This window comes from Chenopodium album, chromosome 17 (genome assembly GCF_948465745.1).
Source record: "Chenopodium album chromosome 17, dcCheAlbu1.1, whole genome shotgun sequence".
Lineage (NCBI taxonomy): Eukaryota > Viridiplantae > Streptophyta > Magnoliopsida > Caryophyllales > Amaranthaceae > Chenopodium > Chenopodium album.
Genome location: NC_137850.1, coordinates 22,824,212 through 22,835,572, shown reverse-complemented (window position 1 = coordinate 22,835,572; position 11,361 = coordinate 22,824,212). Strand labels below are relative to the sequence as shown.

At 39.1% G+C, this 11,361-nt stretch overlaps 1 protein-coding gene across 1 annotated transcript; it reads left to right on the top strand.

Annotated features, from left to right (window-relative positions):
* Positions 1-734: 734 nt before the first annotated feature.
* On the top strand, positions 735-4,338 carry LOC145587683 (uncharacterized). Its single transcript, XM_081644388.1, has 2 exons — positions 735-1,130; positions 3,312-4,338. The coding sequence occupies exons 1-2, from the start codon at positions 761-763 to the stop codon at positions 4,007-4,009; spliced, it is 1,068 nt and encodes a 355-aa protein (XP_081500514.1). The 5' UTR covers positions 735-760; the 3' UTR covers positions 4,010-4,338.
* The last annotated feature ends 7,023 nt before the right edge of the window (positions 4,339-11,361 follow it).

The following is an 11,361-nucleotide window of genomic DNA, read 5'->3' as shown; positions in this document are numbered from 1 at the left end:
TTTTTTGTATTTTTATATTGTTAAATAAAATAAAATAAATAAATAGATAAAAAATAAAAATAAAAATAAAAATAAAAAATAAAAAAAGTGGGGGAGGTGGGTAGTGGGGAGAGAAAAAATGTAGGATTAAATTGAGTTTTGAGGGATTAAATTGAGTTTTGAGGTTTGTGATCCTAAAGAGAATATAGGAAAATATTTTTTATTAGTGGTCTCATATATTTGGTAACGTGTTAAATATTTTGGGACGAACGAAAATAATAAATATGTCAATTATTATGGAACGGAAGGGAGTAATAATTTTTTGTTTTTATCTTGGTGATAAATGCATCATATAACTAATATATAAAGCTAAACTTTTAGCGAGGCCACGAGACATCGAAAGTTGGCATTCTAACTTTTCGTCAAGTGTTACTCCACATTGTGTATATTTAAATAGATTTCATAAGATAAAAAAAAATATAAAAAAAAAGTTTATAATTCTATTTTTAATCAAATTTGGATAGAATTTTAGAATAAAATTATTAGTTGAGAGTTTTATTTTCAATAAAATACCAAAATTTCATATGTATAAATTGAATTATAATAATATTAGATTATAACTCTACAAAAATACCAATATTATTATTAGTCATTTATATGCCTAATACATAATTTAAATCGTCACACAAATAATAAACAACCACGACATCTCAAGGGTACAAAACTAGTTCTACGAAAACTCAAATATGGTGAACCATTTTTGAGCATCAGCCTCTCAACCATGTCAATATCAATTTCTAGCACCTGCTCACCGCTTTCATGGCGAAACTACCGTCACTCAACTCCCAAACTCACAGACCGTGCCACATTTTTCCGCCATGGGAGCAGCAGCAGCACTAATCAAACCCTTCAATTCAACTCCTCTACACCAGATTCTTCGTTCACCCAACGATTTGGGCTTCGCATTTCTGGGGCTAAATTGGGATTTTGCGTTCGAGCTGAGAATGGTGGAGGAGAGAGAAAGAGAAGTGAGCAAGAAATTGAGGATGAAGAATTGGAAGAATTGAGGGGGAAAAGCACAATTCCTTATAGATTTAAGTACTTGACTAAGGAAGTTCCTTCTCCTCCTCTTCGTTGGCCTTGGTTTGTAGGTATCTTTCTCCCGCCTTTTCTTTTGATTTCATGTTTTTTTATCTGTTTTTGTAAATTTTGTCTTCCTTTTTAAGAATGAATGTTATTGGGAATTTATCTTCATTTCTTGTTTGTTGATATTTTGATTTTGAGTTTACTCACAAATTTGGAGTAATTCAAATTGAAATTGAGTAATAAAAATTAAGTGGAAAATGTGTTAGTAACAGGGCTGTTAAATTTAAAAATGTGTCAAGAAGAAATTCAGTAAAATGGGTTAATGTAATTGAGTTTTTTTTTTTTTTTTTTTTTTTTTTCAATTTATCTTCATTCCTTGTTTGTTGATATTTTGATTTTGAGTTTGCTCACCAATTTGGGGAAATTGAAATTGGAATTGATTGACAGAAGTTAAGTGGAAAATGTGTTAGTAACAGGGCTGTTAAAAATGGGACATGAAGAAATTCAGTAAAATGGGTTAGTGCTGGTTTTAGATAAATAGCTCGTTAATATCCAATTTATGTATGCATAGCATACCTTTATGGCTTGTTTGGTAGACATTTTGATTGGTTGTTATGGCAATGAGATTATATGAAATGGTTAATCGATAGCTGTTTAATATCGCATCTCTATATGCATACTCTTACGGCTTGTTTGGTTGGCGGTTTTGATTGATGGTAATGACAATGAGTTTATATGAATTTTGCAAGGGAAGTTTCATGACAGTTGATGATATTCATGGTATTGTTTCTCCAGTTGTATCTATGTGTGTTTCTACTTAAAACTTCATTAGTACTCATTAGTCGTTACTAACTGTAGGGAATGTTTTAGGGAAGGGTAATGAAAAGAAGTACTGTAAAAATAACATTCTGTGAATGTTGCTTGCTAGTCCTTCTTTAGGGTGATTGCAGCGTTAAAAATGAAAAGACGATAAGGAGTGTGGAGGAAGGAAGAACCCCCCCCCCCCTTTTTTTCCCTCTCTGTTGTTTTGAAGTCTTCTTTCAATTCTCTTGTGTATTGAAATGGAATTAGGATATTTGGAACTGCTTGTAAGCTTCAAAGTTAAGGAGTCTTTAGCCTTCTTTATGTGCTCTTCACCTCCTTGCCTGCCTCTTCTAAACAAAATATAGTAGGCCAAGAAAATGAAAATAATAGAGGTTGGAGGGAATGTTGGGGTTGTTTTTCATCATGAAATCATGAGCCCCTCATTTTTTCTTTTTGTCTTTTTTTTTTTTTTTTTTTTTTGTGGGAGGGTGGGTGGGGGGGGGGGGGGGGGAACTGAGGACCCTAAATAAATACTTTTTTTGCTTCTCCTTTGATCAAGGAAAAATCACTTTTATGTACCTTTCAACCCTTACTTAGAGATGTGGCATCACTTCTTGGAAATACCAGAAATCCTCCACTAGCTATACAAGAGAGTAAAGTTACAGTCTTGCAATGACTTTAAAGTCTAAACTTTTTGGTGCTGTTTACAAACACTAGCTAGGCTATTCAAATAAGATTTTCTTAGAGTTGAGTGTGTGTGTGTGTGTTATATGGGACGAATACAAAGATGCCTAAAGTAGATTATGGGTGTTTGATTTGTAGTGCACTAAGGAATATTGAGGTTGAAGAGTACTCAGAGCCTCAAAGTATTTGGATTGTACACGATAAATTTAATAGCATGAGATCTTCTAGAATGAGTACTTCATTATGATGAAGAGGAATAACTATTTGTACTTTATTTGAACCTCTAATTTTGTAGGTGCTGCAATTTCTGATCACCTATATGTGTCTGATGTTGCCGTCTTGATTTTGTAGAGAATTTTTTTTGGATAATTGTATAGCCTGTTTTCCAGGGGATTAAGATTGAAAGAAGTGTAGTGAGGGTATCATGGCTGCTACTATGGACATAAAAGATGATAGGAAGACCCTTATTGTCCCATACCTTGATTAGTTTTGCTGTAATGAACTCTATGGTGCTGCTCAACTTGTGTCCATGCCCAGCATTTAACTGGTTGATGATATGTTGTACGCAGTAACTTACAAGTATGCATACTATTAGAACGAAATGTTTCTTGCCCTTGAAGCTTGCCTCTTCTGTACTGGCCTTATTGGGTTTTACTATGAGGAAATACATTCTGTTTACTAAACTACTGAGGGATCTTTCTATGCTAGTGCAACTAATTATTCTTGCCTTTTTCTGACTTTGCTTATGATATATGCAGCACTAGCATTTCTCATCTATGCTTGGAGATCAGTCTTGTGGGAACTTTCCAATTGGAAAAAGCTCGTAGCGAATATTTTCCATTTTATTGGATACCTATCGAAACTTGTCTTGGCTCTCATATTTTATTTCATAGGTGACCCAATCTCCTACACAATTCTCTTTTTTGAGACTGCAGTTCATGCAGTACGTTCCTTTTACTCCAGCACAGTGACATCTGCTCCAATACCAGAATTAACCTCTATCATTATGCTCGCTTCTATTGTACTTGCAATTGGAGAAGTAGCTTCTCCAAACTCAATAAAGTGCCAACCCTACCTTCTTACTGTAGCTGGGATTATTGGTTATGGAGCAGTGAGAGGTTTCATCATTGAACCAGTCTTCTGGCTAATGCTTGCTGGTCTCTTCAGCTTTTCCCGATTATTTAAAAACAGGGATAATGTTTCTTCTGCATTACCTGTAGCAACTGTATTGGCCTCTGTTGGTGAGCCATGGATTAGAGTTTTAGTGATAATATCCTTTACAGCATTGGCTATTCATCACCATTCTAAAAACCTTGCAGAAGGAAATGAAGTAGCTGAAGTTACTTCCTCTATGGGAAAAGTTCCATTTCCTTTGTTGGGTGTCGCATTAGCCATTGGAATTCGTGTTGCTGCTAAGTGGGCTGGCTATCGCCATTTGACATGGATGGTTGTGTAGTTAATGTGGAGAAAAGTTCAAGCTCCTGAGCTTACTAGAAGAAAATTTCGTGATCTTGGCTTTGCAAGTTTATGTGCTTCGTTGAGCTGTTCGAATATGGTTGTCATTTTCTTAATACAGCCTTGATCATTCCTTCTGGCTATATTACGGATGTAAATGTTTACATTGTAGCTTGTACTTGGCAATTTTGTAGCAACTTTTTACGAAATACTGTAGTTTGTTCTTTGATAGATGGGTTTGTATGATATGAGTTCCCTCCAGACAGAGTTACAAATGATAGCCCAACAGTTTGGAAGAAGAAAATAATCAAGGTTAAAAAAATTTCTTCATTGAAAGAGCATGGAGCCATGGAACCTTCACATAATACTTTATGATCCATTTCGTACAGTATATATTTGTTATTCTAATTTAAAGAGATAGATGTCATACTATAGCTATAGTAGTATACAATGTATACACTTCAAATCTCTTCTAGGCTTCTAGCACGCAAATCTCCTATTCAAAATGCAAAAACATAAGTACTATCCGGCCAATCCAAAGGATAGTACTACTACTATTGCCTTTATTATGTTCATTTTTTATTTTTACTAAGTTGGCTAACGCGCGTGATGCAAGCGCCATAATTAGCTATTTTAAAAGTGCTTTTAGTTGTTGGCAACATAATGAGGAAAAATGTATAAACAAACATTTTGAAGGGCATAAAGGTCCGTATACTATTCTAAAGAGTTTTAAAAAAGACAATTAACGTTAATGAGGGCAAATAAGTAAATAAATATTTTAGAGGGTGTAGGCATCGTTCGAAGCGCGCCTATGTAAGCATGTTGTGAATATGTTTGGCACTCATAGAAAGTGGGAATTGACATATACGATTAGGGACAAGGAAAGTAGGGAGCCGCCAACAAGTTTTTAAGGAACTTGTAAACCGTTCGCGGATTATTATAAGTCAACCACGATAAAGGGACAACGATAGGCAACAACGATTGACCCGTGAAGGTTACAGCCCATTCATAATCCATGAGATTACTAACTCCATATGGTTCGGAACCACGAAAGGAGGATCGGGGATGATGGTACGAAGTGAGTCATGGAGCAACATTCACCCGGCCTCTACTCAATTCGAAGTAATTCCGGCGATCTCAAAGGCATGCAAACAAAGATTCAATTTGCTCCAAACTATAATTATGCTAAGTTCGTTGAATGTTAATGCAACATATAATTTTGGAAGAACATCATCACCCGGTTCGGGGTACCTATGTCTATGGTTTTTGACAATGGCCCTCAATTTGGGAGATCAAGGGATCTTACATTGTTTTGCATCAGTCGGCCGACCCTAAGCAAACGGCCAAGTTGAAGCCTTCAACAAACTCATCTCATACGGTATTAAAAAGAAAATAGAAAGGGCCGGTGGTTTATGGGCTGAGGAATTAATCCATGTCTTATGGGCCATCCGGACAACCAAAAAAGGGGCAACCGGTGAAACCCAATTTCTCATGGTTTACGGTGCTGAAGCCGTCTTGCCAATCAAGCATTATGAGCCAACTCTACGAGTCATGCTATACGATGAAGAGGAAAACTGGGAGGCCATGCGGCTAGCATTGGACTCACTCCCGGAACACAGGGGCAATGCCGCCTTGCGTCATGAGATTTACCGTTTGAGAATGACCCGTGCCTACAACAAGAGGGTGCACAAACGGCCCCTGAAAGAAGGTGACTTTATGTTACGTAAAATGGAGGCAACCGGTAGGGCCAATGAGCAGGGAAAGTTAACTCCTAATTGGGAAAGTCCCTACCAGATTTATGAAGAAGTAAGGAATAGCACCTTCCGCCTGGAAACCCCAGACGGTAGGCGGCTGCCTAGAACTTGGAATGTAGATAACTTAAAAAAGTACTACTTCTAAGAGTTGTAAATTTTTGTAAATAAAAAGCCTATCAATGAAAAGTTGCTTTTTGTTTCCAATTCTTTTATTCATTGCTTTATATACATCCGGAATGTTTGAAAAGCCGCCTGTATAATGTACAGACGGTGCACTTTTAAGTACTGAAAATAAACTAAGTCCAAAAACTTAGTGGATAAATGAATGTCCTGCAAAGACGTGAGGCCAATGGCCGAATAATATTTGAATTTATAAATTCGTCTGCTCCAGCATGAGTATGGCGTCCAGCGACGCCCATTTGGGTGGAATCGTCACAGAGAGCATCTCCCATTTGGTGGCACGTTGCTCTATAAACGAATGCAGACGTCCGCAATTGAACGGCCTAATTAGCCAACTCATAGTCGTCTGACCAAAGTAATCTAAATAGAACAACCAAGCCCACGAGAACCTGATGTCTAAAGACATCAGCCGGTGACTAGTCGAAGTTTTTACTTAGATTATTTTTCTAAATTACACAAGTCCTCCCAATGGGGCAAACGGACATAGAGTATAATTGGATTGCAAACACCCTAGATGGAGGGAGATAGTTCGATATAACTACTTAAACTGCCTGGGCCTATGGCTAATCCGCTTGTGCTAGTGGACGGTTGTGTACTTGGTTTGGGGCAATCACTACTGTGATTGATTGACTTAGGAACATCTCATACTCCTTAAATTATCAAAAGTTCCCAAGTCAATCAATCAAACTTTGAAACCAACCACAAAGCTGCTTAGGGGCAAGTACAGCCGGCTTGTCAGTTGCCGCATGCTATTAAAAATTTAGGCAAAATTCAAGTATTTATTTATAAATTCAAAATGAAAAAGTTGTAATAAATTGAAAATTTGAAAAAAATTGAATAAAATCGACTTAGTCGACACATTTCATAAGCTTAACCCGACCAAATGTCCGGGAGATAATGTTAATCGGATATGCATCCAGACAAAGGCAAAGTAAATTGTTGAAATACCCGACTCCTCAGTCGGTAAAGAAGAACAAAGATAAACAGCACGCAGGCCAGAGAAAATATATGGCATACTGTCGTTGAAAGCCTAAGGCTGCTGGGGGGGGAGGCACCGTCTGGGTCTGGCTAGGCGGGAGGTCAGCTTCAGTTTGTACAGGTTGACCCAGGTTAAGGTCAACGGGAGCTTGATCCTTGGGCTCTTCCTCTTCATCTTCCTCGTTTGAGGCAATTTCAATGCCTTGAGAAGAGGCCCACTCCTTGAAGGAAGGCGGCGCTAGCTCAGAAAGCTGTTGGGCATCATACACCTTAGTGGTGTATTGATATCTTAAGTTAAAGTACTCCCAGTCGGTGTTTGGATCAACGAGATTCCAGGTTAGCTTCATGCGCTCCTCGCAATCTTTCTCGTTTTCTGCCACCAGCCGCTCTTGCTCCTTCTTGAGTGCAGCACCATGCTCTGGCTGCATGTTGGCCATATCCACTTGGAGCTGCTTGACGTCTGCCCCCAGCTTGGTGTTCTCTGTGTCAGCTGCTTCCAAAGCTTTGAGGTCAGACTTAGCATTTTTGAGCTCAAGCTCCAAGTTGGTAACTTTGTCATCGGCCGTCTCCACCGTAGCCGTGAGCTCCTTGATAAGTACCTCCTGTTGCATCTCCATGGCTTTAGTTTCAACCACACCCATAATATATTGATATTCAGCAGAGTTAAGGGCATCAGTCTCCCGATTTTTGGCGTCTTTTACCTCCTCCTGCTTTTTCCTAAACGGGGTTTTCAACCCGTCTACCCTCAACATTGCCTGAGAAAGCACAGGCGGTGAAAAAGAGTTAGCCAATTTCCTTGCAAACTATACATCATGAAAAGGGTACAAATTACCTTAGCCAGCAGGGCAAGGATCTGGTCAAAATTGACCTGCTGCAACCTAGGGACCCGGTCCTTATCTGACCGGGTGAGAGTCCTCAACATCCTCCTGGCATACTGTTGTATGTCTGGCCATCTCTGGGATGTATCTGTACCAAAAGAAGGGTTTTGTGAGGAAGCAGCATAGGCGGGACCAATATCGTGTCAGCTGCTCGGCAAATCTTCAGACTGAGAAGTCTAGGATTTTACTCGCATCAAGTAGTCAAACAGCCAGGGGAGTTCGAGACAACAGTTCATGCTTGGAGTTCCAGACTGGGGGTTCCCTGCGCCCACAACCTCTGCAGAACTAAATGCAGCACCGGGTGGCATGCCACCTTTCGTCGTCTCAGAGACGCCCGACTCTTTACTGCCTATTTCAGCGCTCTCACTAAGAGCCTTCAATGTAGACGGGCTTTTACCCCGGTTGTTGGTCTTTTCTGCCCAAACGGCACATAACATACTGTCTGGGTTGTTTGAGTCCTTGCTGCCTTGGCAGGGTATTCTTGAGGTCATCCGGCCGATTCAGTTTGAGCATCTTGGTAATCGACCGGGGAACAACCTTGCTCCCACTCTAAGATAGGAAAACCGGTAAGTAAGTTCTTTGAAGATAAATTCTTACAAGTTATGAGGGCAGGCGGGCCTTACCCCATCTTTCTTGGCCGCCCATAGGCCTTGTTTTGCTCCAGAAGGTCCTTTCGGACCTGAGCGGCAGACTTGGTAGGCGTCTTGTCGGCGTCAACCATTTCCAAAGCAGTTGCTGCAAAGGGCAATCAATCGGTTAGAAAAATGATGAATCAAGAAATGAAAAGGCAAACATATAAAATTCCCAGTTTAGGGGCTACATACGTCTCTCAAACATGGTACTTAGACCACAGGTGGAGAGAAACGCCTCGTCTTTGAGCCACTCCGGATGGGGCACCTAGTACTTGGGCACAATTATTTCTGTCCCATCGTCACAAGGCATTGTAGTCGTTGTAAACAAACTTGGCTCCATTATTTCATCCCAAGCCTTCCCAGGAATATGCGAACGGGCATAGTTCCTTCCCAGCAAAGTCGGGTCCTTATTGTACCGGCGGAGGGCCTGGTTGTGACGCAAAGATGGAGAAGTTACCAAGTGAAACTTCTCCCTCCAGTTACTCCATTTGAACGTCTTGTCCAGCGTCATCATATACTCCGGGAGTGTGGTTAGAGTATACCATGCTCCCCAACCGCCTGGGGCACAGATCATATAATGCATATGAGCAAACGCCTCAAAGCTAGGCATCACATTCTGAAATTCACAAGCAGCGATATAGCTCAATATGTTAACCCACAAATTGGGTGTAAGCTGCCATACGCCTAGCTCATATCCCCTTAGAATGGCCCTTATTTCTTTGTAAAGGGGGAAGCGGAGACCGGCTTTGAATGCCGCCTCATAGCAGCCGAAATAGTTATCAGCGTGCTCGATGTCATCATCCCAGGAAACTGTTGCCTCTACAGGCGGAACCTCTATATCCCAACCGTCCCCTATTGGCTGTTTGTCTTTGAAAGCTTCGAAGCTATCTTTCAAGGTAGCAATGTCCTTGGGGGACATACCCGTCTTAGTGAGGTTCGTTATAGACGGTCCTTTGGCCGTTTGTTGGTATTCGAAACCAACATCCTCTTTATTGGAGTTGGATGCCTCAAAGCCGGACCTGTCAACGGCCTCTTTGTCGTATGACTCGTGATTAGGACTTTGAGCAGAGGCGGATCCCTCACCGCCTAACTCTTCTAGAATCCCATCACTGGGAGTGGTAGGGGCACGCGGGGAGAACTCTGATTGCTTATCCGATTCCTGGTGTTCCCCGTCTGGGTTACCTCATCAGCAAGCACTTCCATAGTGCGCCTTCTCCTTCTTGGCTTTATAGCCGTTTAACTTTCGCCATTGTGTCCTGCACAGACACAGACACGGTGGAATTCGGGGATGAGCAAAGTAGGTCCATGCACCTAGAGACGGCATCCCCAGTCCTAGACTCAACCGTACCAGGAGATTGACTGACTACTGTCCTAGGCTGTGCCGTGTGTGTTGATGGTGAATCCATTTTATTTGAAAAACTAGATATACAAACGGAAAAATTTGAACAAGTTGAGAAGAGAAGAGACGGTTACCTAACTCTGAAAAATTGCCTCAAACGGAGGCCGGTTGAGTCCACGAATGCTGCTGTAGACACCAAATTTTGATCTTGTTGTGATTAATTATTATTATTATTATTATTATTATTTATAATACCATTAGTATTATTCTTTATTATTTTTATCATTATGATTGTTATTTTTACAACAATTATCATTATTTTGCCTCTTGTTTTTTTAATTACGTGGCAAGTATATGCTAAAATATTTTTTATAACTTAATATTTTTTTTAAAAAAAAAAATTAAAACGAAAAAAAAACGAGATTTTATTTCATAATTTCCAAAATACATGTTACAATTTGTACTTCTAAACTACTAAATTACAAAACTTTGAAGTACAGCTAACACCACATGTATTTTTTACCCTGGTACTCCGAAGTAATTTCGGGCTTCACTTGTGGATTAGCAAGTAAATTAATGCAGCCATTAGGAGGACCACTAGCGTCACAATGTACATAAAGTACACCCGTATCATCCTCATGTCTTCCTCGAAGGAGAAGACTGGCCGATCATCTTGGTTGTCTTGAAACATGGTGGCCGAATTTAATGGTGGTTTTTATTTGGTTTTTTCGGGTAAGGAGGGAGATAGAAGAAGATAAGAAATAAGTGGTGAATTGAGATTTAGATAAGGGTAATCTTCTTTTTACAGTAAAAGTGGGTATTTTATATCGTATTTTTTTGTATACGTATAACAATCGTATAGTACAAAGTACAATATTTTTATCTCGCCGGGGGAATACATTATTTTTTTTTATAAACAAGTATTGTTTAACCCTTTAAAGTATAATAATTATATTGGTATGTTCACTTAGAGTATTAGAGTACTTTTTTATTTTATCTAGTGCTTTTTACGATTTGTGCAATACCCCATTATTTGGTCCACTTACCTATAAAAAGCCCACTAGTCCAGGCTCGTGTCCAACCAAAGTAGGGAAAGAACAAACATTCTTTTTCCTGCAATAAAATTTGTCACACCTAAAAAAGTATTACATGTCTTAATATTAAAGAGAGCTCCTTTTATATACACTTGTTTTACCGCAGACTAAAATAACATTGTCTTTTTGTCCCGTAATTAATACTTGATCCAATAAGTACAAGTTTGGATCAAACACATCGATATTTATCTAAGGATAGTTGAGTATTGTATGGACGAGAGTAAAAGAAAATTTCTTGTGGGAAGTATGAATACAACGCGTAGAAGAATAGTAATAATAGTGAAATCAGCGCAAAAATCGGATCTTGCGCCTACGCCTGATCATTTACATTTTGTTATCTTTGGTGAAAAGAAGTTATTGGTTCGGACATTTTTGTTTCTTTTTTGGTTGTTTCGTTTTTTCCTTTTGCTTTTTTTTTATTTTCCTTTTCTTTTTTTTATCTTAATTATTTTTAAGACTTGCTTATTTCGGTCTAGTTTTTGTATCCTTTCGTCAATT

What these genes read in the sequence shown, in the direction of transcription:
- LOC145587683 (XM_081644388.1), top strand. Translation starts at nt 761, where the DNA reads ATGTCAATATCAATTTCTAGCACCTGCTCACCGCTTTCATGGCGAAAC. An exon ending in TCGTTGGCCTTGGTTTGTAG is followed by an intron (nt 1,131 to 3,311) that starts GTATCTTTCTCC and finishes TGATATATGCAG; the next exon opens with CACTAGCATTTCTCATCTAT.